Raw genomic sequence first — 27,980 nt, forward strand, 5'->3', positions numbered from 1 at the left:
TCTCCCAAGCCATAACACGCTGGGTGTGTGAATATGAGATTCATGCGCAGGGTTGCTAAGGGTGAAACTTTTCCCCTGACTTCCTTCACTTTGGGCCAGGAGGAGGGAGGCTGCAGGATCCCGGTGGACTCGGCGAACTCCACTCCAGGAAAACACCCCCAATAAAACACACAAGGGGACCCCAGAAAGGCTAAGCATCCATCTTACTCCTCCTCGCTCTGCAAACCGGCGGATTCTGACTTTACAACTACTGACCAAGTAAGGAGTCCAGGCAGTGCTGTCACGATACAGGGGCGACAGCACGGACGTGGGGCTGTCGGGGAAAGCTGCAGCCTCGAGGCTGGTTGGTGCGGGGTTCCTGGATGGGGCTGGCTTTGAGGCCAGGAGAACACTGTCCCTTTAAATGCTCTTACAGTGCGGAGTGTGCTGTGCATAGGGAACTCGTACCACAGCCAGTCCGTGTCCCCGCTGGTAGCCCAGTGCCCTCTCCGTGCAGCCAGTCCCCGCTGGTAGCCCAGTGCCCTCTCCGTGCAGCCAGTCCCCGCTGGTAGCCCAGTGCCCTCTCCGTGCAGCCAGTCCCCGCTGGTAGCCCAGTGCCCTCTCCGTGCAGCCAGTCCCCGCTGGTAGCCCAGTGCCCTCTCCGTGCAGCCAGTCCCCGCTGGTAGCCCAGTGCCCTCTCCGTGCAGCCAGTCCCCGCTGGTAGCCCAGTGCCCTCTCCGTGCAGCCAGTCCCCGCTGGTAGCCCAGTGCCCTCTCCGTGCAGCCAGTCCCCGCTGGTAGCCCAGTGCCATCTCTGTGCAGTTGGTAGCCCAGTGCCATCTCTGTGCAGTTGGTAGCCCAGTGCCTTCTCCGTGCAGCCAGTCCCAGTGTCCCCGCTGGTAGCCCAGTGCCCTCTCCGTGCAGCCAGTCCCAGTGTCCCCGCTGGTAGCCCAGTGCCCTCTCCGTGCAGCCAGTCCCCGTGTCCCCGCTGGTAGCCCAGTGCCCTCTCTGTGCAGCCAGTCCTCGTGTCCCCGCTGGTAGCCCAGTGCCCTCTCCGTGCAGCCAGTCCCCGTGTCCCCGCTGGTAGCCCAGTGCCCTCTCTGTGCAGCAATCTCCGTGTCCCCGCTGGTAGCCCAGTGCCCTCTCTGTGCAGCCAGTCCCCGTGTCCCCGCTGGTAGCCCAGTGCCCTCTCTGTGCAGCCAGTCCCCGTGTCCCCGCTGGTAGCCCAGTGCCCTCTCTGTGCAGCCAGTCCCCGTGTCCCCGCTGGTAGCCCAGTGCCCTCTCTGTGCAGCAATCTCCGTGTCCCCGCTGGTAGCCCAGTGCCCTCTCTGTGCAGCCAGTCCCCGTGTCCCCGCTGGTAGCCCAGTGCCCTCTCTGTGCAGCAATCTCCGTGTCCCCGCTGGTAGCCCAGTGCCCTCTCTGTGCAGCCAGTCCCCGTGTCCCCGCTGGTAGCCTAGTGCCCTCTCTGTGCAGCCAGTCCCCGTGTCCCCGCTGGTAGCCCAGTGCCCTCTCTGTGCAGCAATCTCCGTGTCCCCGCTGGTAGCCCAGTGCCCTCTCTGTGCAGCCAGTCCCCGTGTCCCCGCTGGTAGCCCAGTGCCCTCTCTGTGCAGCCAGTCCCCGTGTCCCCGCTGGTAGCCCAGTGCCCTCTCTGTGCAGCAATCCCCGTGTCCCCGCTGGTAGCCCAGTGCCCTCTCTGTGCAGCAATCTCCGTGTCCCCGCTGGTAGCCCAGTGCCCTCTCTGTGCAGCAATCTCCGTGTCCCCGCTGGTAGCCCAGTGCCCTCTCTGTGCAGCCAGTCCCCGTGTCCCCGCTGGTAGCCTAGTGCCCTCTCTGTGCAGCCAGTCCCCGTGTCCCCGCTGGTAGCCCAGTGCCCTCTCTGTGCAGCAATCTCCGTGTCCCCGCTGGTAGCCCAGTGCCCTCTCTGTGCAGCCAGTCCCCGTGTCCCCGCTGGTAGCCCAGTGCCCTCTCCGTGCAGCCAGTTCCCGTGTCCCCGCTGGTAGCCCAGTGCCCTCTCTGTGCAGCAATCCCCGTGTCCCTGCTGGTAGCCCAGTGCCCTCTCCGTGCAGCCAGTCCCCGCTGGTAGCCCAGTGCCATCTCTGTGCAGTTGGTAGCCCAGTGCCCTCTCCGTGCTCAGGATGAGCCATTGGCAATACTGGAGATGCTGGGGCAGATCTGTATTAGGGAGCCTTTGGCCTGGTCCCTGCACAGACCCCCCAGGAGCACACACCCCTCTACCTCTGGTTTCTGGCTGATCGGGGCACTGGGTGGAAGTGTCTCCTTGTTACTGTACAATAGGAAGCTAATAACTACATTATCCGATCTTTGCTTTTCTCGGCTAATCTAATATGGCTGCCAGAGAGGGGGCATCTGCCCAATATGAAAGGCCCGGGCTGCTGGGAGCATACAGGTTGTTTCCCTCTTTCTATTTTGCCAACCATATGGATCTTGCCAGTGTCTGATCTATATTACTATAAGGCTTGGTGGGCTAATAATCCATTATAGGGGGCTAGTATAGCAGTATAAGATGGCATACACCATTATACCACACAAATGTAGTGTTTTCTGGTCCTGGTTGGGGTTAAACTTGGTTGTTTTTTGTTTGTTTTTAGATTTTTCATGTCTATGAATTTTATTTTTTTTTCTCCTGCTGTCAGGAATTACTAGGAGATGACAGGCGGACATTTTACCAGATCTCCAGCCCCTGATCAGACATTGCACAGCATCAGCCTGAAGCATTCCCATCAGCCAGCCTACGCTTTGTAATCCAGCTATAAGAGGGCGGTTTCCCCAGATTTGGGCTTGTGCTGACTGTAGTGAGGGGTGTCATTATCATCTGACAGAAGGCACAACTTCTAATGGAGGTGCGGTGTGCAGCATATGGCAGAAGATGAGGGGGTTCTGCTACGTCTCCTCCTGTGCCTATAGCACCTACAAACAGGTGTGGGTCTGAGTGTAGCAGCCCGGATCAGAGTACAAGGTTACTGGCCTCCTCCCTGTCACCTTGTTTAATGTGTAAACAGCCATTAATGTCAGCTGCGCCAGCCCTTTAAACATGCAGCACGGGGCCCTGTGATTGGCTGGGCTCCTACACACCCGCCTGACATGTCCATCTAGAAAGCTTTTCTTGTTGTTTTAACTCTGGATGACAAAAGGCCCTAATCAGCTTTAAAACAAAACAAAAAAAAAAGTGAAGACAGCTATTAAACAGGTCGCATATAAAAACTGAGCTGCTGTCTGAGCTTTTACGTGCAAGGCTGGCATTACAGAGGGAATCGTTCATGTCATGGAAGCTAATTCTCCCCTTCATTCTAATGGTTTTCACCATTGTGACCATTTGTCAGGGAAGTGCTACCTAACATGACCGACGGCTTTTTTTTTTTCTTCTTCTGAAAACAAACAATAAAAAAGTAGCATTTTTACAGTAGCAACACACTGCGTTTTTTTTGCTGCATTTTTTATGCAAAATGTAATCAGTTCACAGTACAAGCAAAGCCTGTGAGATTTCAGAAATCTCATGCACACACATTGGCTTTTCCTGACGGATTTGGAAAACAGCTGTTTTTGATAACTGCAGCATGTCACTTTTCAGCGTTTTTGCAGCCTTTTTTCAACCATAGTGTAAGTGCCAAAAACTCAGCAAACAACGCAGGTATCAGATTTTGGAGCAAAAACCTTAAGGAAGCTGCATCACGATATTTACTTATTTATTTTATCAGCATGCACAGGAGACAACAAATGCAGCCAAACCTGCAACTTGTGTTTTTGCTTCACCAGCTCCGAGCAGGGTTTGCCTGCAGAAACAAAATGCAGCAAAAATACAATGTGTGAACAGAGCCTTGGGGAGCCTTTCATATTGCATTTTTTTTTTTTTTTCCTTCATTCTGCCACCACTCTTAGGCTATGTGCACACGATGTAGATTTTGCTGCGGATCCGCAGCATTTCTGCAGTTGCGGGTCCACAGCAGTTTCCCATGAGTTTACAGTACAATGCAAATCTATGGGAAACAAAAAACGCTGTACACATGCTGCGGAAAAAAACGTGCGGAAACACGGCGGTTTACATTCCGCAGCATGTCACTTCTTTCTGCGGATTCCGCAGCGGTTTTACACCTCCTCCAATAGAAAACCGCAGGTGTAAAACCGCAGTGAAATGCACACCAAAACTGTGGTAAATCCGCGATAAATCTGCAGCAAAAACGCAGCGTTTTTGCCCTGCAGATTTATAAAATCCGCTTCGGAAAAATCCGCAGAGGACCATTCTACGTATGCACATAGCCTTATAGTCAATGGTCCCATCGCTGTATGCACCTGAATCCCGTTTTACGGGGGTAGTTTGGACATAAGCCCTGATGGGACCACTGAATGTAAGGGGGAACAATGTGAAAGTCCCCTACAGTAAATCTCCAAAACAGTGTTTTGTTTTTTTATGGGGGGAGAAAGGTAAAAATCAAGACCACCTTTCCATTGATTCATATTTCTTATCAGACTATACACCAGTTCCCTAAAATTCACAAAATGAAACTTTTTAAAACTGAATCGTAGTGTGTTGGTCAGATGCGCCCAGCTCGTTAAGGCTGTTGCTTCTCCTAATGAATTTGGCAGCGGCCCATGCACCAGAGACATAAAAATCCTCTAGTCATGGACCGGAGTAGAATTCTGCTATAATAGACCACTTCAGTGACTTTATATGACCTAGTACAGACATGACTTTCTGTATTCTCCACCTACTAATCAAAAAGTTGGCAAGTCGCACAAATAATCAACCTTTTTAAGTCCAGAAGCTGCTGTAAATGGCTGGATGATTCGCTCTGACTGTTTGTTGTGAATTCCCGATAGGGATCTAACCCTTAAGCTCTGTAAGGCTACGTTCACATTAGCGTTAAGCTAATGTGCGTCGGGTTTGCGTCGGCGACGCAGCGGCGACGCATGCGTCATGCGCCCCTATACTTAACATGGGGGACGCATGCGTTTTTTTTGTTGCGTTGTGCGACACATGCGTCTTTTTTGCCGCAAGCGTCGGACCAAGAAAACGCAACAAGTTGCATTTTTCTTGCGTCCGATTTTCGGCAAAAACCGACGCATGCGTCGCAAAACGCAGCGTTTTTGCGTGCGTTTTGACGCGTTTTTGCGTGCGTTGTGCGTTGCGTCGCCGACGCAACGGCGCACAACGCTAGTGTGAACGTAGCCTAACAGACATTATGTTTTGCTGACTATACACTACTATTGCATGTTACACCACATCATAATGTTAATTAGTCCTTAGCCTGTTCATATATTTTTGCCTTCTACCCTCAAAAAAAAAAAAAAAAAAAAAGTAGCATGGCCGAGACATTTTTTTTTTTTTTTTTTAAATTTGTCCGTTCACAGCATATTGATGACCTATGCATACAATGGGTCATCCATATGAGATTGGTCTGGGTCCAAATCCCAGTACCTTAGTTCAGTATGTAGCAATATGTTCAATGTGTAGCAGCTGCTGCCGGGTCCTGAAACTCCTGTTCTCCCGTACCCGCCAGTCTGCTGCACATTGAATGGAGCCGCAAGGCACAACACTATAGAGAATGAAATCCCATCCAGCGGCCTCAGAGGCAAATCACAACAGATTTCTCTGGATGTCGGTTCCTTAGGCCACACATCCTTCACACATATTCCGTCCTTCACACATCTGTTTTTTGCCGTCAGTCTCAATCCGTCGATTTTTGAAAAACGGATCTGGCAACTGCCGCCGGATCCATATTTTTTTTTTTTTCTCATAGACTTGTATTACCGACAGATGGCCTCGCGTTTCATTCGCCGGATCCGTCAAATTATTGATCCGGAGACGATGGACAACAACTTTTTTTTTTTTTGTCTCTGTCAAAAAAGCGTACTGCAACGGATCCTTCGCCGTCCGTCGTTTGCTAGAATGAAAGCCTATGGTGCCGGATTCCGTTTTTTTTTAAACTGAGCATGCTCCTATTTATTTTTTATTTTTTTAGGATCCAATTAGCCGGATCAGCTAGTCTGATCAGGCGAAAAAACGAATCCGTCGCATCAGTTTTTCACAATCTGCGACGGATCCGTCAAGCCAACGGATTGTGACTGATGGTAAAAAACTGATGTGTGAAAGGGGCCTTACCCATTTCGTATGGATTACCCATTCATAAATATACTGAGACGGGACAACCCCTTCCAACATCAAGTGCCATTTACAAACATTAAAAAATGATTGTCAATGCATATATAGACATTATTAATATTTTCCCACCACCTGTCAACTTACAGATCTGTACGGCCATTAGGCTGGATTCGTGCACATCATTTTTCACTTTTTTTTTCAAAACTTCTGTTGCCATATGTTACACTCAAGTCAATGGAAAATTGACACGTGCCTTTTTGGGATATTAATTATTTTTTTTTTTTTTCCGCTTTCACAGTTTTTAGCTTTAAATGAGTACATGTGTTACAAATCTAACAAACAGAAAAACATATTTTTTTGCTTTTGTGACCATTCACTAATGCTACATGTACCAGGTTTGAAGAATATCTGTACTGTATGAGAATTGAGTACACGTTCTACATGTCGGGACATGTTTATACTGAGACCTGTGACTCCCATGTTGGTGTGTATGTAAATGTGAATACACACTACTGATCCGTTTTTTCCTGCAGGTTTTATTTCCAGATAATGCTCATTATTATGAGTTATTAGTTGTTTGTATTGTGTTTGGAAAGGATTATTTTTTTTCTGCTTTTGTAATACTGCTAAAATATTGGTGATGAAAGAAAACACACTGAACCAATTTGCAAAGGTTAATAGTGCAAACATAGATGATGCAGGGGTTTTTTTTTTTCTTTTTTTTTGTTTTTTTTTCTCCCTGTATCCGTTCGCTTCGTCATTGGGCTGGCACAGGTAGCATAGTGCATACTGTAACCACTCTTGACGCTTTGGTTAATAACATGCCGCACAAGTGCACCGTCAATCACAGTTGTGGGAAGGGATAACTCTGTTGTGGCGCTGTGACTGTTGTGGCGCTGTGACTGTTGTGGCGCTGTGACTGTTGTGGCGCTGTGACTGTTGTGGCGCTGTGACTGTTGTGGCGCTGTGACTGTTGTGGCGCTGTGACTGTTGTGGCGCTGTGACTGTTGTGGCGCTGTGACTGTTGTGGCGCTGTGACTGTTGTGGCGCTGTGACTGTTGTGGCGCTGTGACTGTTGTGGCCCCCTGCACCTCGTCAGTGACTGCAAGTGAGAAGCAACAGGAAGAAATTAATTTGGACTGTTCCCACGATGAGCCTTTGTCCCACGATGAGCCTTTGTCCAATGTAAAAGTAGTGATGACCTAGCCTTAGAATAAGTCATCAATGTCTGATCAGCCGTGGTCTGACACCCGGCATCCTCGCCGACCAGCTGATATCGGTGACCGCCGGCTGGGAGTACGCACTCGCCGAGCTGCTCTGTCAACTTGTAGTGGCCAAGGCAGGGTACTGCACGTCTGCCTCCTATTCAAACCAATAGGTGGATGTGCAGAATCCTGCAGCAGCCATTACATGTAGATGGAGCAGCTCGGCTAGTGATCAGCCAACACCAATAACGGCTGTTTAGCTGGGTTCTGTCACCAGACACCGCTGCCAATCATATTGATGACTTATCTTAAGGATATCAGTAGAGAAAAACTTGGCAAAAAGTTTATTAGCATCCAAAAAACCAAGTTGGTTAAACGTTTTCGGTCCCTGAATAGACCGTCATCAGAACTATCACAAGTCTTGCATGGTCATACAGGTGGTACCTCTATGGACTTTTTGCATAATTTTGAGTGCCAAGTTTTTCTCTACTGATAAATGATGGGCTGGATACCCTACTTGAGCACCTATATCCCAAACTTTGTATGAGTGCCATGTTTGTTTGTACTGTTCTGATTTATCCTAAGGATAGGTCATCAGTGTAAATGTAGTGGACAGCCTCTTTAACCCCTTTCTGCTCTCGGACGGAATAGTGTTTTGAACAGCTGACATGTGCCCACAATAGGCGCCGGTGGAATCGTGATCCACCCGCACCTATTAACTAGTTAAATGCCGCTGTCAAACTCTGACAGCGGCATTTAACAAGCACATCCAGCCGGAAATGCGCACTTCGGTGACCCCCGTCACATGATCGGGGTCATCGGTGCGTCGGCATAACAACCAGAAGTCTCCTTGAGACCTCTATGGTTATTGATGCCGGATTGCTATGAGCGCCACCCTGTGGTCGGCGTTCAGTAATGCAGTAATTCTGCTAGATAGGGACGATCTGAGCATCTCCTCTATGTAGCAAGACCGATAAAGTTGTGGCAGCTTCTCGCCTCCCATGGAAGCTATTGAAGCATGGCAAAAGTATAAAAATAAAAAAAATTCTCTAGTAACCCCCACGACAGCACACCTGGAGGATGTTACCCCTTTCCTAATAGGGACAGGAAATGACAAAGAGGTTAAATAACCCCTCCCTCATCCTCCCTTCTCAGTGTTTTTTCCTGTCCCTACTAGGGATGAGGAGGTCATCCCAGGTGTACTGTGCCGGCAGCGGTCACTGGGGGGAAAAGAAACTCTATCGCCAGGCAGCTGGGAAGCAGACTTGCCTCTCTTCCCCGAGCGCTGCTCCCGTCTCCTTCGTACTTGAGACTTCCGCCACTAGTCCGCACCTGCGGGGCAAGGTCTGGGAGGCATTCTTCGGCTGGAGGCCTCTCGAAGCTCTCCAGCCCCTCTCCTCCTCCAGCGGTATGCGCGCGCCGCGAGGACTTCCGGTCTGAAGCCGGCGGCAGGATGTGATGTCAGACGCCGGCTGGCTTCGGCAGTTAGGAGGGTCCTTTTGTGTTCCACGCTGGAACGTTCTAAGAAAAACAGGTATTTCCCATTCACAAGAATATCTGTGATTTAGTCCTAGAAGAATGGGAATCCCCAGAAAAAAGGCTGACCACCCCAGCAGAGATAAAGGACAGGTTTCCGGTAGATGACGACACTTTCATGCTGGTCGGAGATTCCAAAGGTGGACATCCAGATCGCTAGGGTAGCTAAAAAAAACACGCTACCATTTGAGGATGCCTCCCAGTTGAAAGATCCTCTGGAATGTAAAATGGACGGTCTACTAAGGAAATCATGGGAAACATCAGCGTCCTTACTGAACATCAATTCTGTATCTACCTGTGTGGCTAGGTCAATGCACCGCTGGCTGGGACAACTAGAAGAACATCTGTCCTCAGGCACTCCCAGAGAAGATATTCTAGCCTCCCTACCTAGCTTCCAGAAAGCGACAGGCTTTCTAGCAGATGCCTCGGCAGAATCAGTGAGGGTGGCAGCAAGGTCATCAGGGTTGTCAAATTCAGTAAGACGAGCATTCTGGCTAAGATCTTGGTCAGAGAATCCATGCCGAAACGTTGCATGGAGATGTGGGCTTAATAAACACCTGCACATTCTCTCAAAGAACATGGAGTGTTGCCTATTTTTGTGAAACTTATGGACTAATAACAACCGATGGATGGGTTGTTCAGGCTTTGCACCCGAAGCTAAGTATAGGGTTTGTGCTGTTCCAATTTTTTATATATATATATATATATATATATATATATATATATATTTATTGAATAAAAATATGGATTCGTAAGGGGAAATGTGAATAAACTCTATAGTAAAAAAAATTAGTTTCCTAGCTGCCATTTATGCCTAGTCTGATCTACTGTCAAACATTAGGTCACACCTTTTTAGATATGAGGAAAAGACTGTTACTTAGGCTACTTTCACACTTGCGTCGTTTTAGATCCACCGCAATCCGTCGTTATGGGCAAAAAACGGATCCTGCAAATGTGCTTGCAGGATGCGGTTTTTTTCCCATAGACTTGTATTGCATACGTCGCGTCCGTCGTGCACTGGATGCGTCGTGTTTTGGCGGACCGTCGTCACGAAAAAACGTTCAAGGGAATGTTTTTTTCGTACGTCGGGTCCGCCATTTCCTACCGCGCATGCACGGCTGGAACTCTGCCCCCTTCTCCCTGGGACTTTACAATGGGCAGCGGATGCATTGAAAAACTGCATCCGCTGCCCACGTTGTGCCAAATTTCTGTCTCCTTTTTGTGCGGATCCCCAGCGTTTTTTTTGCTGCAGATTTTTTGCGGATTTACTGCATTTTTTTACCCCTGCGGATTTCTATAATGGAATGGGTACAAAAACGCTGTAGATCTGCAAAAAAGTGACGTTCTACTTCTTTTAATCCGCAGCGTTTCCGCAACGTGTGCACAGCTTTTTTTTTTTTTTTTTTTTTTTTTTTAATTTCCTCTCATTGATTTACATTGTACTGTAAATCCGTTGCGGATCTGCAGCATTTCTGTACCGCAAAAAACACTGCAGATCCGCAGAGAATCCGCAACGTGTGCACATACCCTTAGGTAGGATGGTTCGTGCTTCAAAATTACCCTCTTGTAGTATCTGAGTAAATGGAAAGGGCCTAAATGTCACAAACTCTTATGTTAAAGCTACCAGGAGGGCTGTTTTAAGAGAGAACCTTAAGGGATGACCATTCTATGGGCTCAAATGGGAACGCTGTTAGGGATGGGATTTAAATCTAGTCCCATTTTTCATTGCTCTAATAAGTAAGATAAAAAGAAACCAGATTATACACAGTAAAAATGATTAAAAGCTGAACCACGAGGTAATAAATGGACCAACCTATGAAGACCTGAATATATCACACGCGAAGTAAATAATAAATCAAGTGTATCCCTAGCCTGCACAAGGAGTGCACTAAAAACCTTTTGTGGAATTCTAGCTATAACCCAGATTTTATTAGGCTAAACATCCAGCTGCTATCTGATATTCCTTTCCAGGCTGGGGAGGAGGAGATCCTCCCCCCACATGGGTTAGGAGTCATTGGCCCTTTTTGGGGGGGCATCCTGGGAGGAGGTTTTAAACATGAAGCCTCTACCTTTTTCTTTTCCTCTCCTGCTCTCTGGAGGGCTTCCTTCAGATATATTTTCTCCCCCCTCCCCGGAAGGATTGCTTGTAAGCTGTGATGTGTAATTAGGAAATCTCTTCTTGACTTTGCCAGACTTCTCCAGAATTTCATCTGCTTGGCCCAACTTTAGGTATTCCCTTCACACTGAATGGCACACAACCTGGCTCTGGCCTGAATATCCACTGGCCAGCATTTTAACCACAAAGCCCTGCGGGTCCCATTCGAAAGGGCTGTTACTTTTGCCGCCAATTGTACCGCGCCAGCCAAAGTATCTGATAGAAATGCTGCTGCTCCTCGCTTAAATGGAATAGTTGTCAAAATACTTTTCTCTTATCTTTTTATTTGGGCTAATAGGCGATCCAGCCAGATTATTAAAGATCTGGCCGTACATGTTGCATACCACTGCTGGTTTTGGTGCCCCGACTGATGTTTCCCACATACTAAATGTCTGCTTTTTTTATCGAGAGGATCCCTCAGAGTCCCCATATCATCAAAGGGGAGCGAGGTTGTTTTTTGGAAGCTTTCGTTACGGCTACAGCCAGCTTTGGAGCTTTGTCCCAGGAAGGCTTATCAATGAGGTATTTCATCTGAATCTGATGGGGGAAGAGAGCCTCTCTTCTAAAGTCTTTTCCATTCCTTCTGGACTACGGCCTGGATTTTTTTTTTTTTTTTTTCCTAGGCCTTGCAAGCATAATGTTCTGTACCAACCTCCTGTGGTTTGGAACCCACTATCCCCATTGTGGCGCTGACAGCATTTATTTTCCTATTTAAGAAATGGCTAAGCTAATAGACGCCCTTCGTTGCTGTCTGAGAAGACTGATTAGGAGAACTGAGTTGTCATCGCTATCTGATCTACTAGCAACATATGACAATGGGTAACAGGCTAGCCCTCTTAGGGTACTGTCACACAGTGCCATTTTGATCGCTACGACTGCACGATCCGTGATGTCACAGCGATCGTATGATTATCGCTCCAGCGTCGTAGACTGCGGTCACACGGTGCAATCACGGCGCTGGAGCGATGCCGAAGTCCCCGGGTAACCAGGGTAAACATCGGGTTACTAAGCGCAGGGCCGCGCTTAGTAACCCGATGTTTACCCTGGTTACCAGCGTAAACGTAAAAAAAACAAACAGTACATACTCACATTCCGGTGTCTGTCCCCCGGCGTCTCAGCTTCTCTGCACTGTGTAAGCACAGCGGCCGGAAAGCAGAGCGGTGACGTCAGACGTCACCGCTGTGCTCGCTTTCTGGCTGGCCGGCGCTCACAGTGCAGAGAAGCTGAGACGCCGGAGGACAGACACCGGAATGTGAGTATGTACTGTTTGTTTTTACCCGATGTTTACCCTGGTTACAAGCGAACACATCGCTGGATCGCTGTCACACACAACGATCCAGCGATGTCAGCGGGAGATCAAGCGACGAAAGAAAGTTCCAAACGATGTGCTACGACGTACGATTCTCAGCAGGGTCCCTGATCGCTGTTGCGTGTCAGACACAGCGATATCGTAACGATATCGCTAGAACGTCACGAATCGTACCGTCATAGCGATCAAAATTGCACTGTGTGACAGTACCCTTATCCATATACATCTCTATATCCTGTCACCCAGGCACGGCTTCAGACACTTGATGCCCAGACACGCCCCCGAATATGCCTCCTGGCGTGCATCTACTGTGCCACCTGACATGGACCTTCGTCAGTCTGCTATGTGAGCTCAATAAAGAAAAAATAAAATACATGTCCATCTCATGTACAGCACCATGGAATTAATGGTGCTATATAAATAAACAATAATAATAATAATAATGTATAATACAATATGCAAATTGCCTCTTCAGAGAAAAAGAGGACTTAGACTCTATAGCGCGTTTCGCGTAAATGACTTCCTCGGGGGGCTATGTCACTGTTTTAGACCGGACGAGCAGTTTTGTTTTCTTTTTTCCGGGGCTTTGCCTAGCACTTGCTGGAAAGATGGAAAGATTGTCTTTCTATGGAGATTTGCATATGCATTTTTTTTCTGCTCTGGGTTGTTATTATTTTTGAGTGGAGGGCTCTCTGCAGCTTGTGACGCCTATTGGCTTGTCCCCCCCCATTTTATCTTGTCTTGTATTTGGGCCATACGCCCACATGTTTTATACTCTATTTATTTAAGTCTCTTTGGAGAGTCTGACTTTATATCAATGTATGTATTTCTGAGAGGATTAACTCTTTGTTCTTTGTAAGATTCTAGCACTATTGTGTAGTTGTTTCAGCACTGTTAAGGCCCCGTCTCACTAAGCGATTTACCAACGATCACGACCAGCGATACGACCTGGCCGTGATCGTTGGTAAGTCGCTGTGTGGTCGCTGGGGAGCTGTCACACAGTCAGCTCTCTCCAGCGACCAACGATCAGGGGAACGACTTCGGCATCGTTGAAACTGTCTTCAACGATGCCGAAGTCTCCCTGCAGCACCCGGGTAACCAGGGTAAACATCGGGTTACTAAGCGCAGGGCCGCGCTTAGTAACCCGATGTTTACCCTGGTTACCAAAAAAAACAAACAGTACATACTCGCCTTTCGGTGTCCGTCAGGTCCCTTGCCGTCTACTTCCTGCTCTGACTGAGTGCCGCCGTACAGTGAGAGCAGAGCGCAGCGGTGACGTCACTGCTGTGCTCTCACTTCTCACTGTACGGCCGGCAGTCAGTGAGAGCAGGAAGCGGACGGCAAGGGACCTGACGGACATCAGAAGGCGAGTATGTAGTGTTTGTTTTTTTTTACATTTACGCTGGTAACCAGGGTAAACATCGGGTTACTAAGCGCGGCCCTGCGCTTAGTAACCCGATGTTTACCCTGGTTACCAGTGAAGACATCGCTGGATCGGTGTCACACACACCGATTCAGCGATGTCAGCGGGGCCTCAACGACCGAAAAAAGGTCCAGGCCATTCCGACACGACCAGCGATCTCGCAGCAGGGGCCTGATCGCTGGTACGTGTCACACATAGTGAGATCGCTATGGAGGTCGCTGTTGCGTCACAAAACTTGTGACTCAGCAGCGATCTCGCTAGCGATCTCGCTATGTGAGACGGGGCCTTTAGGTCCCAGCCTTGGGACCACAATTCTTAATGTGTTTCCAAGATGTCAGTAATTGTTAACTATAGATACAGGAGGGCATGGTTGGAACACAAGTTAATAACTGAAATTCATAGTATAGGGTGAGGAATAGTAAAAATCTCCTACCTATATAGTAATATACAGGAAGTAACGTCCCAAGTTGAGCTGTTGAGATGTACAAGATTAGATAAAGAAAAGGGGGCAAAAGGGAGAAGGTCCCATAAAGAGTTAAAGCTTACCATTGGTGGTTAGTGGGTATGCCAGGGGTGTAGGACGCAGTGTCCACCGCTTGTCTCTCGCTTGTAGCATCATGTATGGGGTTTATATGTACAAAAGGTGGGACCAATCGCCAGCGCGTACCGGAAGTTGCGTGTATCTGCGTTCCACCGACCGGAAGTGGTGTTATTTTGCATTCCACTGACAGGAAGTGTATGTGTTATGTTTGTATGTCATTTGTAATGATAGCAATGAGTAATGGTGAACAGAACAATGGAGGATATATAGAAAGGTGAATATATATAGAAAGTAGAATGTATGGTATGTGAGTATAGGTGAGAACATTGCATAGTATCTGTTGGTATGAAGGTGATATATATATATATGCAAAAGTAAATATCTATTACTAAGGGTACCGTCTCACAGTGGCACTTTTGTCACTACGACGGTACGATCTGTGACGTTCCAGCGATATCCATACGATATCGCAGTGTCTGACACGCAGCAGCGATCAGGGACCCTGCTGAGAATCGTACGTCGTAGCAGATCGTTTGGAACTTTATTTCGTCGCTGCATCTCCCGCTGACATCGCTGGATCGGTGTGTGTGACACCGATCCAGCGATGCGTTCACTTGTAACCAGGGTAAACATCGGGTAACTAAGCGCAGGGCCGCGCTTAGTAACCCGATGTTTACCCTGGTTACCATTGTAAATGTAAAAAAAAAATTTCTCCTGTTACCCTTGTGAAAATAAGAATTTGTGGGCGAAAAGATCATTTTTGTGTAAACAAATGCGATTTTTTTATTTTTTTTTTTTTTTATTTTCACGGCTCAACTTTATAAACTTCTGTGAAGCACTTGGGGGCTCAAAGTGCTCACCACACATCTAGATAAGTTCCTTGGGGGGTCTAGTTTCCAAAATGGTGTCACTTGTGGAGCGTTTCCATTGTTTAGGCACATCAGGGGCTCTCTAAACATGACATGGCATCCGATCTCAATTCCAGCCAATTCTACATTGAAAAAGTCAAACGGCAGTCCTTCACTTCCAAGCCCAAACAGTGGTTTACCCCCACATATGGGGTATCAGCGTATTCAGGAGAAATTGCACAACAATATTTATGGTTACATCTCTGTTTTTACACTTGTGAAAATAATAAAAAAAAATGGTTCTGAATTAAAAATGTTTGCAAAAAAAAGTTAAATGTTCATTTTTTCCTTCCACATTGTTTCAGTTCCTGTGAAGCACGTAAAGGGTTAATAAACTTCTTGAATGTGGTTTTGAGCACCTTGAGGGGTGCAGTTTTTAGAATGGTGTCACACTTGGGTATTATCTTTCATATAGACCCCTCAAAATTACTTCAAATGTGATGTGGTCCCTAAAAAAAAAAAAAAAAATGGTGTAAAAATGAGAAATTGCTGGTCAGCTTTTAACCCTTATAACTCCCTAACAAAAAAAAATTTTGTTTCCAAAATTGTGCTGATGTAAAGTAGACATGTGGGTAATGTTATTTATTAACTATTTTGTGTGACATACAGTGCCTACAAGTAGTATTCAACCCCCTGCAGATTTAGCAGGTTTAATAAGATGCAAATAAGTTAGAGCCTTCAAACTTCAAACAAGAGCAGGATTTATTAACAGATGCATAAATCTTACAAACCAAAAAGTTTTGTTGCTCAGTTAAATTTTTATAAATTTTAAACATAAAAGTGTGGGTCAATTATTATTCAACCCCTAGGTTTAATATTTTGTGGAATAACCTTTGTTTGCAATTACAGCTAATAATCGCCTTTTATAAGACCTGATCAGGCCGGCACAGGTCTCTGGAGTTATCTTTGCCCACTCCTCCATGCAGATCTTCTCCAAGTTATCTAGGTTCTTTGGGTGTCTCATGTGGACTTTAATCTTGAGCTCCTTCCACAAGTTTTCAATTGGGTTAAGGTCAGGAGACTGACTAGGCCACTGCAACACCTTGATTTTTTGCCTCTTGAACCAGGCCTTGGTTTTCTTGGCTGTGTGCTTTGGGTCGTTGTCTTGTTGGAAGATGAAATGACGACCCATTTTAAGATCCTTGATGGAGGAGCGGAGGTTCTTGGCCAAAATCTCCAGGTAGGCCGTGCTATCCATCTTCCCATGGATGCGGACCAGATGGCCAGGCCCCTTGGCTGAGAAACAGCCCCACAGCATGATGCTGCCACCACCATGCTTGACTGTAGGGATGGTATTCTTGGGGTCGTATGCAGTGCCATCCAGTCTCCAAACGTCACGTGTGTGGTTGTCACCAAAGATCTCGATCTTGGTCTCATCAGACCAGAGAACCTTGAACCAGTCAGTCTCAGAGTCCTCCAAGTGATCATGAGCAAACTGTAGACGAGCCTTGACATGACGCTTTGAAAGTAAAGGTACCTTACGGGCTCGTCTGGAACGGAGACCATTGCGGTGGAGTACGTTACTTATGGTATTGACTGAAACCAATGTCCCCACTGCCATGAGATCTTCCCGGAGCTCCTTCCTTGTTGTCCTTTGGTTAGCCTTGACTCTTCGGACAAGCCTGGCCTCGGCACGGGAGGAAACTTTCAAAGGCTGTCCAGGCTGTGGAAGGCTAACAGTAGTTCCATAAGCCTTCCACTTCCGGATGATGCTCCCAACAGTGGAGACAGGTAGGCCCAACTCCTTGGAAAGGGTTTTGTACCCCTTGCCAGCCTTGTGACCATCCACGATCTTGTCTCTGATGGCCTTGGAATGCTCCTTTGTCTTTCCCATGTTGACCATGTATGAGTGCTGTTCACAAGTTTGGGGAGGGTCTTAAATAGTCAGAAAAGGCTGGAAAAAGAGATAATTAATCCAAACATGTGAAGCTCATTGTTCTTTGTGCCTGAACTACTTGTTAATACTTTAGGGGAACCAAACAGAATTCTGGGGGGTTGAGGGGTTGAATAATAAATGACCCTCTGAAAAAACTTTTCACAATTTAAAAAAAAAATAAACAAAGAAATAACATTCTTTTTTTGCTGCAGTGCATTTCACACTTCCAGGCTGATCTACAGTCCAAATGTCACAATGCCAAGTTAATTCCAAATGTGTAAACCTGCTAAATCTGCAGGGGGTTGAATACTACTTGTAGGCACTGTATCTCTCTGATTTAAGGGCATTAAAAATACAAAGTTTGAAAATTGCAAAAGTTTAAAAATTTTCGCCATATTCCATTTTTTTCATAAATCATCTCAAGTAATATCGAAGAAATATTACCACTAACATGAAGCACAATATGTCACTAAAAAACAATGTCAGAATCAGCGGGATCCGTTAAAGCGTTCCAGAGTTATAACCTCATAAAGTGACAGTGGTCAGAATTGTAAAAATTTGCTCTGTCACTAAGGGGTTAACCTGATCCCTAAACGGCGTAGCGATAAAAAAAAGTCAAAACGCCAGAATTACACTTTTTTTTTTTTTTTTGCCGCGACATTGCATTAAAATGCAATAATGGGCGATCAAAACATTGTATCTGCACCAAAATGGTATAATTAACCCCTTACTGACCTCTGCCGTACTATTACTGCGGAGGTCTGATCCCCTGCTTTGATGTGGGCTCCGGCGCTGAGCCCACCTCAAAGCTGGGACATTTCACCTGTTTTAAACAGGTGACATGTGTCGGCAATAGCGGCGGGTGAAATCGCGATTCACCCGCCGCTATTAACTAGTTAAATGCCGCTGTCAAACGCTGACAGCGGCATTTAACCGGCGCTTCCGGCCGTGTGGCCAAAAATGAGCGCATCGCCGACCCCCGTCACATGATCGGGGGTCAGCGATGCGTCAGGATAGTAATCATAGAGGTCCTTGAGACCTCTATGGCTACTGATGCCAGCCTGCTGTGAGCGCCACCCTGTGGTCAGCGCTCATAGCAAGCCTGCAATTCGGCTACATAGCATCGATCTAATGATCGCTGCTATGTAGCTGAGCCGATCGAGTGGTGCCAGCTTCTAGCCTCCCATGGAGGTTATTGAAGCATGGCAAAAGTTAAATAAAAAAAGTTTTAAAAAATATGAAAAAGTTTAAATCACCCCCCCCCTTTTGCCCCATTCAAAATAAAATAACAAAAAAAACAAACCTACGCATATTTGGTATTGCCACGTTCAGAATCGTCCGATCTATCAATAAAAAAAAGGATTAACCTGATCGCTAAACAGCCTAGCGAGAAAAAAATTTGAAACGCCGGAATTACGTTTTTTTTGGTCGCCGCGACATTGCATTAAAATGTAATAACGGGCGATCAAAAGAACGTATCTGCACCAAAATGGTATCATTAAAAGCCAGCTCAGCACTCAAAAAATAAGCCCTCACCCGACCCCAGATCATGAAAAATGGAGACGCTACGGGTATTGGAAAATTGTGCAAATTTTTAATTTTTTTTTTTAGCAAAGTTTGGAATTTTTTTTTTTTTACCACTTAGACACCAAACATGTCAAGGTTACGTTTTATCTATGAACTCGTAATGACCTGGAGAATCAAAATGGCAGGTCAGTTTTATCATTTAGTGAACCTAGCAAAAAAAAACAAAGAAAAAACAAGTGTGGATTGCACTTTCACCGCACTTAGATTTTTTTTTCCCGTTTTTGAGTAGACGATATGGTAAAACCAATGGTGTCGTTCAAAAGTACAACTCATCCCGCAAAAATAAGCCCTCACACGGCCATTTTGATGAGGGGGAAAAAAAAAAAATCGCTCTGGAAGGGGAGCGAAAAACAAAAACACAAAACCAAAAAAAGCTGGGGTCATGAAGGGGTAAAGTTCCAATAAACCTGCTGAACAGCGTTTAAATACCATTTACCTGCACATTACCCTTATATCAGTGAAGGAATGGCATGTCTCAAGGTGACAGATTCCCTTTAAAGGCGTAAATGTTTTTTCAGGCTCCTCACAGCAGTCTTCAATGAGGGGAAAAAAAGCCGTGTTTATTCTGTGTGAAAAAGCCATAGAATTCTGTGAGCTAAAACGCTTATTAATTTTGATCCTTTGAAGCATTCGTCATATTAACAAGAAAAAAACATAATCTGAATTGTGAATAAAACAACTGAAATGTACTGGAGATATATATCTAATATATAAAGCTGAATGTGTGTGTGTGTGTATGTATGTATGTATGTATGTATGTATGTCCGGGATTGGCATCTGAACCGTAGCAGCTACAGCCACAAAATTTTGCACAGTCACACGTCTGGACCCCGAGAGCGTCATAGGCTATGTTGTGAGGTGAAATTTTAACCCCGCGCTTTCCAATTCACCAAACAATTTTGCCCCTATCTACATAATGGGGAAAAAGTGAAAGGAAAAGTGTTGGAGGCGTCGCAGCTACAGGCACAAAATTTTGCACAGTCACACGTCTGGACCCTGAGAGCGTCAAAGCTATATTGTGAGGTGAAATTTTAACCCCGCGCTTTCCAAGTCACCAAACAATTTTGCCCCTATCTACATAATGGGGAAAAAATGAAAGGAAAAGTGTTGGAGGCAAATTAACAGCTGCCAGATGTGAACAAGGGGGACTTAAAGAATGACAGCGATGGCACCAAAGAGTATATACTGTACAGTTGCTAAGGTGGGGCCCCAACATGGGATAATCACACCACCACGGGGATATGAACACACACACAAAATGCGCCACACACTACCACGTGCTCGAACACATATACCACCCTCAGTGCACATTTCACCACACATACACCAACCTCGCCACATAAAAGTAGAAACACAAAAGTCGCCGCTCAAAACTCGCCACGCGCAAAACTCTCCACATGCAAAACTCGCCACACGTGCAAAACTCGCCACACGCAAAACTTGCACACGCAGAAAAATTGCCACACGCAGAAAAATTGCCACATGCACAAAAGTTGCAACACATGCAAAAGTTGCCTCACACAAAACTTGCACATACTCAAAATGCACCACACATAAAACTCGCCACGCGCAAAACTCGCCATGCACAAATCTTGCTGCACACAACTTGCTACACTAACCTGTCACATGCAACTCAACACACAAAATGTTGCTACACGCATGTCGCCACACAAAACTCATCTCACAAAAGTCGCTACATGCATGTCGCCACACGCAACTCAACACACACAACTTGACACATAAAACTCGCCCTAAAACACACACAAGTCTGGTATTGTCCTTCAAAAATAAAAATCTGATTAATAAGCAAACTACAAGAGCAACAAATGTACCATATAGGAAATACGGCAGCTGTCAGTCACATGACCTGTCTATTATGTGTATGTGTGAGCTAATATATACTGCCAGGGGGGAGGGCTTCCTGTTGGCTGGGGATTTATCAGGCTGCCAATAGCAACCAATCACAGCTCAGCTTCTATTTTGCTACAGTTAATTAACCTGAGCTCTGATTGGTTAATATAGGCAACAAAGACATTCTCAGTATAACAAAGCTAATATATGTTGTGAAATGCTTCTATTTGCTTAGTTTTTGCCTTTTAATAATTACATTTCTATCTATTTGTTTTGTGGTTTTTGTGTGCAGAATAAATTTTTGATAACACATTCTATTTTGCTAACAGCAGTCATTAACCCGGGCGAAGCCGGGTAGTACAGCTAGTATATATATATATATATATATATATATATATATATATATATATATTCATATTCACAAAAATAGGCAGCACTCCATGTTCTTTGAGAAAACGTGCAGGTGTTTATTAAGCCCACATCTCCATGCAACGTTTCAGCTCTAGCTGAGCCTTTCTCAGTGCGGGAAGCAGACGGCTAGGGACCTGACGGACACCGGAATGTGAGTATGTACGTTTTTTTTTTTTTTTACATTTACAATGGTAACCAGGGTAAACATCGGGTTACTAAGCGCGGCCCTGCGCTTAGTTACTGATGTTTACCCTGGTTACCCGGGGACTTCGGCATCGTTGGTCGCTGGAGAGCTGTCTGTGTGACAGCTCCCCAGCGACCACACAACGACTTACCAACGATCACGGCCAGGTCGTATCGCTGGTCGTGATCGTTGGTAAATCGTTTTGTGTAACGGTACCCTTAGAGTAGAGGAAGATAAGATATAGGCGGGTTATGGATGGGCCCAGGAGGAGGATCAGGTTGAAGGGAGCCAGTAGTCAATATAAACGACTCTGAAAGCAGAAAAAAATCGTATTAGTAAACTAGTACATATCATTATATGGTATAGACGAGAGATACATATTGAAAATACAATTATCGTTTCTAAAAAAAAGACGCAATAATAAGAAACAGAGAAATCTGTAGGAGGTACTATCAGGGAAGAGGCAACTCCTAACTTCTAAGGTCATGTACTTAATTATTTGTACTAAATGTCCAACTGGGGGTCTATATGTAGGGGAGACAGGGCAGAAAGTGAGAACAAGGATGAACTCTCATCGCCATACAATAAGGAGAAAAAAAAGAATGGATCTACCTGTGGCAATACATTTGTCTCCCCGATCATAGCATTATGGACATGAAATTACTAGTGATGAGCGAGTTGCTCGGGTAGTCTCTGAGCACGCTCGGGTGGTCTCCGAGTATTTGACTGCTCAGATTTAGTTTTCCTTGCCACAGCTGGATGATTTGCGGCTGCTAGACAGCTTGATTACATGTGGGGATTGCCTGGTTGCTAGTCTCGAAAGCTTGCTATTTGTTACCATCTTTTCAGTAAGGGCTCCTTCTCACTTGTGTTAATTATGGCCGAGTCACGCAGGTTAAAACCCGGCTCTGCCGCCGGCACTTGGGAGCAGAGCGTGCAGCTCCATGTATTGCTGTGTGGCCGCATGCTCCGCTCTGAAGTGCCGGCGGCAGAGCCGGGTTTTAACCTTCGAGACTCGGCCATAATTAACGCAAGTGAGAAGGAGCCCTTAGGCCTCTCACACTTCGTCTGCTGGCGAGTGTCGTAATGCATTGTTGTGACGTAACGCATCCAGTGTTTTGATGGATGCGTTACACACGTTGTTGCCTAAATTTCAATGGAGAAATTTCCGAGAGAGAGAACTGCATCTGTCACTGGATTCCTGCGTTTCACAGTGTGCACAGGATCCAGTGTCCATACGCTCTCATTCTGTGGAACGACGTATGCCGCAGGAGGTGTCGGGAACGTTTTTCCACTACAGACAAACGTTTCATGGAACGTTTTTTGGGAAAAGACGGGCCATCAAATTCTGCAGGATCCAGTGCACAACGGACGAAACATGTCGCTAATACAAGTCTATGAGAAAATGCAGGATCCTGGAAATTTTTTTTGCAGGATCCTGTTTTCTCAAAAAACTACGTATCTCGACGGGACTACAAAGACGGAAGTGTGAAAGAGGCCCATCGAGATGTTGTTTTTTGAGAAAACAAAAAAAGACTTGTATTAGCGACGTATTGAAAATTCTGGAGACTCCTCCGTAGAAATACTGGAAACGTTGCATACGTTTTAGGCTGCTTTCACACTAGCGTCGGTACGGGGCCATCGCCATGCGTTGGCCCGACGTACGTTGTGAAATAAATGCACAACGGGGGCAGTGGATGCAGTTTTTCAACGCATCCGCTGCCCCATTGTAATGTCTGGGGAGGAGGGGGCGGAGTTTCGGCCGCGCATGCGCGGTCGAAAATGGCAGACGCAACGCACCAAAAAGTTACATGGAACTTTTTTTGTGCCGACGGTCTGCCAAAACATGACGCATCTGTTGCACGACGGATGCGACATGGGGCGATCCGTCGCTAATTCAAGTCTATGGAGAAAAAACGTATCCTGCGGGCAACTTTGCAGGATGCGTTTTTTTTCTCTCCAAAACGACGCATTGCGACGTACGTCACACAACGCTAGTGTGAAAGTAGCCTTACCAATATCTTCTAACATCCGTCGGTACGTCTCGCCGACGCATTAGGAAGTGACTCTCCCGACAGAAGTATGAAAGAGGCCTTAGCCATTAAAAGGTATCAACCACTGAGGACTCTGTTCTAAATATTTTTCTTTTACACTATTTCCTCACATTGGAAATTCACGGTTGGATCCGCGCTTTCTTCTACGATCCCACCATGAGTATTTGGGGAGCCTTTGTCTTTGCAGCTATTACCTAAATTAGGTTGCCTGCGTCTTTATCACATTTTTGACATTTTCTTCTCTTTTTGGTATGTCATCTCTGTAAATAAAAGCTGCTCTGTTTTTTATACTTGCGGTTTTTGCCTTTGACACAACTTTGATAATAATCATATATGGATTACATGCATTTTTAGCACTTTTCTGCAGCAGAAATGCAGTTCTATATAGAAAGTTAACACTCAAAACTCAATGTTCCTACAAGATAAAATGACATTCTGGGAATTTGGGAAAAAAAAAAAAATACTCCGCAGGACAAATTACACAGAAAAAAAGCAAAACTGTTGGTATGAGATCTCTAGAAATCCCATGTACTTTGCTGGAACTGTAAGAAGCTGCATAAAGTCTGTGACTCCCTTCACTGCTGTTAGTATTGATGTCATGAGATTGGGAAATTGCACAAACTGCTGACACAGGGCAATCCGTCCCGGATGTTCTTGTAACGCCCTTTTTTATTTTGTTACTATAATGAGATGGCATATGCGATCTCACCTAACGTTTATATACCTCTGACAGTTGTATGGCACTTATTAAGGTAGTCTAAGTACATGAGCACTTTTAATTAGCACTTACTGTCAATTTAGCTGCACCCATTGGTAACAAGTGTGGGAAATCAATTGTACAGACATTCAAGACAGTGGGACATGTCACTGGTTAGTAACTTTCAATGTGGCAGTAGTATACGACCTCTATAACAAATGGCTCGGCTTAAAGCCAGTAGGCTTCAATGTTCTATTTGGTTTTAATCCGAGTCCTAATCTTAGTCCCATCTTCACTGCTTCAGCTACTCCATGCTGCAGATCTGCTGCCTCGCCTCCTGTCCGTGGGGTATTGGCCCTGCCATCTCCATGAAGGGAACTATTCGGCATGGTGGGCTGCTTTTAGAATCCAAGGCTTGGAGAACTGTTGTCTTCATGGTGGCCTGCCTCCAGGACTGAAGAAAGGTATTTGGGACAAATTACAAAACTGATATTTCTGCAGTTACAGCACCAATAACTATAAAAGTGCCACCTTGTCAGAATGCAGCATTACTGCTGCACAAGGTGGCTCTTTTAGTTTCAAACGCCTGGGGGGGGGGGGGTGACAGGTTCCCTTTAACTATGGAAATTAGCCAGGCAGCTGCCCCTTAATTCACACCACAGGGTCAAAGCAAAGATGAAAATGCTGGAAGCATGGACTGCTGGTACTAAGATCAGGGCAGCTCGCTTAATTCAGGTATATTGGGAAGTGTGTGAGATCTGTCTCTAACCAAAGTTAAACTGTTTATTTTTCTTTACTAGCTTAGCAATGCCTTTTTTGAAGGTCAGGTGTATGTATGCCAAACATAGATGTGTATCTAATTACCGTATATTTATATTGTGGTTATAGAAGGAAAAAAATAGGCTCCTATAGGCCTTTTCTGATGTCTTTAACACTTCTATTTTATTTCCTTTTTATTTTTTTTTATTTTTTTTTTTTATTTTGGACATTTTTAATTTATCATTTGGGGCTAAGTACAAAACTCTGGTAGCATGAAATTTTAAACTCTGGTTCTTTCTTTTTCTACAAATGCAGTGACAAATGGCAATTTTTTTTTTTGCCATTCTTCGCTTCCATAGGGGACTTGGCTTGTGATTAGTATTACAGTATATTGCTATAGTACTCTAGTATTACTGGTTTCTTATGATGCCCAGTTTCAGACAGGGGTTCATTGGTTTATTACCATGATGGAAATGGAGACCTTTGTCATCAGTACCTTGTAACTGTAAACTGACTGCGGCTATGTTGGTCTTCTAAATGTCTGTCATGCTTGACAGCAGCATTTAAGAGGTTAAGCAGATGTGACCAGAGCTAGCTATCAGGTGCGGACTATGTATTGAAGCTGATGCCCATGCTGAGTAGAGCAGGCTCAGCTCCTGAGCCCGCTGAATATAGTTGCTGCATGTGGCCATCACTAAGGACATTATTTCTTAGTGGGTGTTCATATTCCAGTTTTTATAATTGTGTTTAATGCATACATAGTTTAAATATATGCAAGTATATGTTTTATTTATTTTCCTTTTTTTTTTTTTCCTACAGAGAATATGCATCTGGAGATTAAGGTCGCCCTAAATTTTATTATATCATACTTGTACAATAAGCTTCCAAGACGAAGAGCTGATCTGTTTGGTGAAGAGCTGGAGAGGCTTTTAAAAGGCAAATATGAAGGGCACTGGTACCCTGAAAAACCACTGAAAGGCTCAGGATATCGCTGCGTTCACATTGGCGAAACCGTGGATCCAGTTGTCGAGCAAGCTGCACGCAGAAGTGGTCTCGATATAGAGGATGTGAGGGCAAATGTACCAGAAGAACTGAGTGTTTGGATCGATCCATTTGAAGTGTCTTATCAAATTGGAGAGAAGGGAACCGTGAAAGTATTGTACTTGGAAGATGTAGAGAGCAGCACAGAGCTGGACAAAGAGATCAAGAGTAGCTTCAACCCTGAGGCACAAGCATTCATCCCAATTACAAACCAAGAGACTTCGCTGTCAAACTCTCCATCTCCATCTTTTGGTCAGTCTCCAAGTCCAACTTTCATCCCTCGTGCCACTCAGCCAATTACCTTTACTACTGCCACATTTGCTGCCACCAAATTTGGCTCCACTAAGATGAAGAAAGGAGGTCAACGCATGGCACGCTCACCCACCAATAATCTTGCAAAGCACAAGGGTCTATCTCTTTCAATGCACTCGCTGAACTTCAGTCCAGCCCAGGGACCCCCATCCCAGCTCTCTCCAAATGCCAAGGAGTTTGTCTTCGGCGGCCCACCAGGGCTATTTTATGAGGGGGATAACCAGAATCTTCCAAGCCCTGGTCAGTTTGCAACACCCTTCAGCACTGGGAGCAGCCTGTTTAATGAGAAATCGCCTTTTGTGGATGGATTGAACTTCAGCCTCCCCTACCTGAGTCAGCCATTCCAGCCCGTTGTCCTGGCTAATTGAGGTTGTTGAAGAAAATTATTCTTAGAAGAACAGAAGATCAAGATCTAAAAGTTAAAGCCTTTTTTTCTTTTTTTTTTCTGAAATAAAAATGGTAATACAAGTAGATATTACTGGGATACAAAGTACTTGGGTTGCATTGCTACTGGACACTTGTGAAGTTCTCACCTTTTTTACATAAATATGAATTTGTCTGAAACTATAATTATAGAGATTATATGAATAACTAGGTTTTTTATTTCCTTCCTTACAATTGGCTGCAGTGGAATAAATCTCGGTTTTGACTTCTCCTCAATATGCCCAAAAAAGTATGAGAACATGACTGTTGGTCTGCATGGTCATATCAAAAGAACTGTGCCTGTGGCAGTACTGCCATGCTTGGAATATTGGGCCTTGTCTTTTATAGTTTCACCCTCTGTCAGGCTGGAGGAACATCTCTTCTCGCATTTGTTGTTGTTTGGGTTCTTTTTTTTTTTTTTTTACAGTGTAACTGCCTTTGCTTGTCTAATAAGTTTTTATATTTTCCTTATTTATTTTTCCACTCGCAATAGCCATACATTGGTACTTCAATCTGGAGAAGGCATAACTGCTATCGTGCGGCGTTCAGTGCATTGCCTCTGCATACATGCAGTTGAAGCCTTTTTGTAAAAAGAAGAAAAATTGTATTTTTTTTTTTTTTTTTCTCTCCATGCTTTCACTAATGTGAATTAGTTAACTAAAATTCCCAGCATAATTTAAATGGCAAGGAATTAATGGATTATACAGAAATAAGGCGACTGTACTTGTCTACCTCCCCTTTGTGTTTTTTTTTTTTTGTTTTTTTTCCTTCTCCCATAATTGACATTAAGGTTCTTTTGAATGTATGTGGTGGTATTATAGTAGTATCGAAGCCTTGATTAGTTTCTGGGTAGTGTAAGTGCTATTGAATAATGTGCTCTTCGAAATTACGGTTGATTTAAGGACAAGGTTAAAAAAAGCACTTGCACTACAAAAAAAAAAAAAAAAAAATGCCAGTCAAGCCTTGACTCTGCCTTTATAAAAGTCAGTGAAACCTATCTGAAAGATTATTAAAGCCCACTTTTTAAATTCCTCTATATTCTATGTATATTGGCCCTCTTTATTGAGGACCACCCTTCCAAAAATTCAATTTTTTTTATTATTTTTTTTTTCACTGCAGTTTGGGTGAATGTCAGGTTTCACTGTATTCCTAGTACAAATTGATAGACTGGTTCCTGTAACTGTAGAATTGGTGTACCTTACCTTCCCCAGATGCGAAGAAGTCGCCACAAAGCAATTACACGCTATATCGCACTTATTGAAAGCTGAATGTGTGTTATAAAAAAAACAGTATTTAAAAACCAAGCTAGTCACTTCTTACACCATTCTGTAGGAAATATCCTGGTTTATAAGACCCTTTTTTTTTTTTTTTTTTTTTTTTTTTCTTCTTCTCATTGCATAGAAGGCATATTTGAAACACGAATGATATTCCTTGTACAAAATAGGCCAGCTGAGCAAAATTATGGCATTGGGGGGGGAAAGTAATATAAAACAAATTTTATAATATATCTATATTTTTTAAAGTGTTTATAATTGATTTTATTTATTTTATTTTCTAAGAGTTTTTTGGAATAAAACTAGCAAGGAACAGTTATCAAAATACTATATATTATG

At 44.9% G+C, this 27,980-nt stretch overlaps 1 protein-coding gene across 1 annotated transcript; it reads left to right on the top strand.

The window, feature by feature from the left end:
• The first annotated feature begins 35 nt into the window (after positions 1-35).
• TOB2 (transducer of ERBB2, 2) lies at positions 36-27,980 on the top strand. Its single transcript, XM_077276520.1, has 2 exons — positions 36-258; positions 25,411-27,980. Exon 2 carries the CDS (start codon positions 25,416-25,418, stop codon positions 26,310-26,312), a length of 897 nt encoding a protein of 298 aa, XP_077132635.1. The 5' UTR covers positions 36-258; positions 25,411-25,415; the 3' UTR covers positions 26,313-27,980.

The sequence above is a fragment of the Ranitomeya variabilis genome, chromosome 8 (assembly GCF_051348905.1).
Source record: "Ranitomeya variabilis isolate aRanVar5 chromosome 8, aRanVar5.hap1, whole genome shotgun sequence".
NCBI classification, from domain to species: Eukaryota; Metazoa; Chordata; class Amphibia; order Anura; family Dendrobatidae; genus Ranitomeya; species Ranitomeya variabilis.

Bases quoted from the DNA above. Each gene is read 5' to 3' on its own strand.
- TOB2 (XM_077276520.1), top strand. From the start codon at position 25,416: ATGCATCTGGAGATTAAGGTCGCCCTAAATTTTATTATATCATACTTG.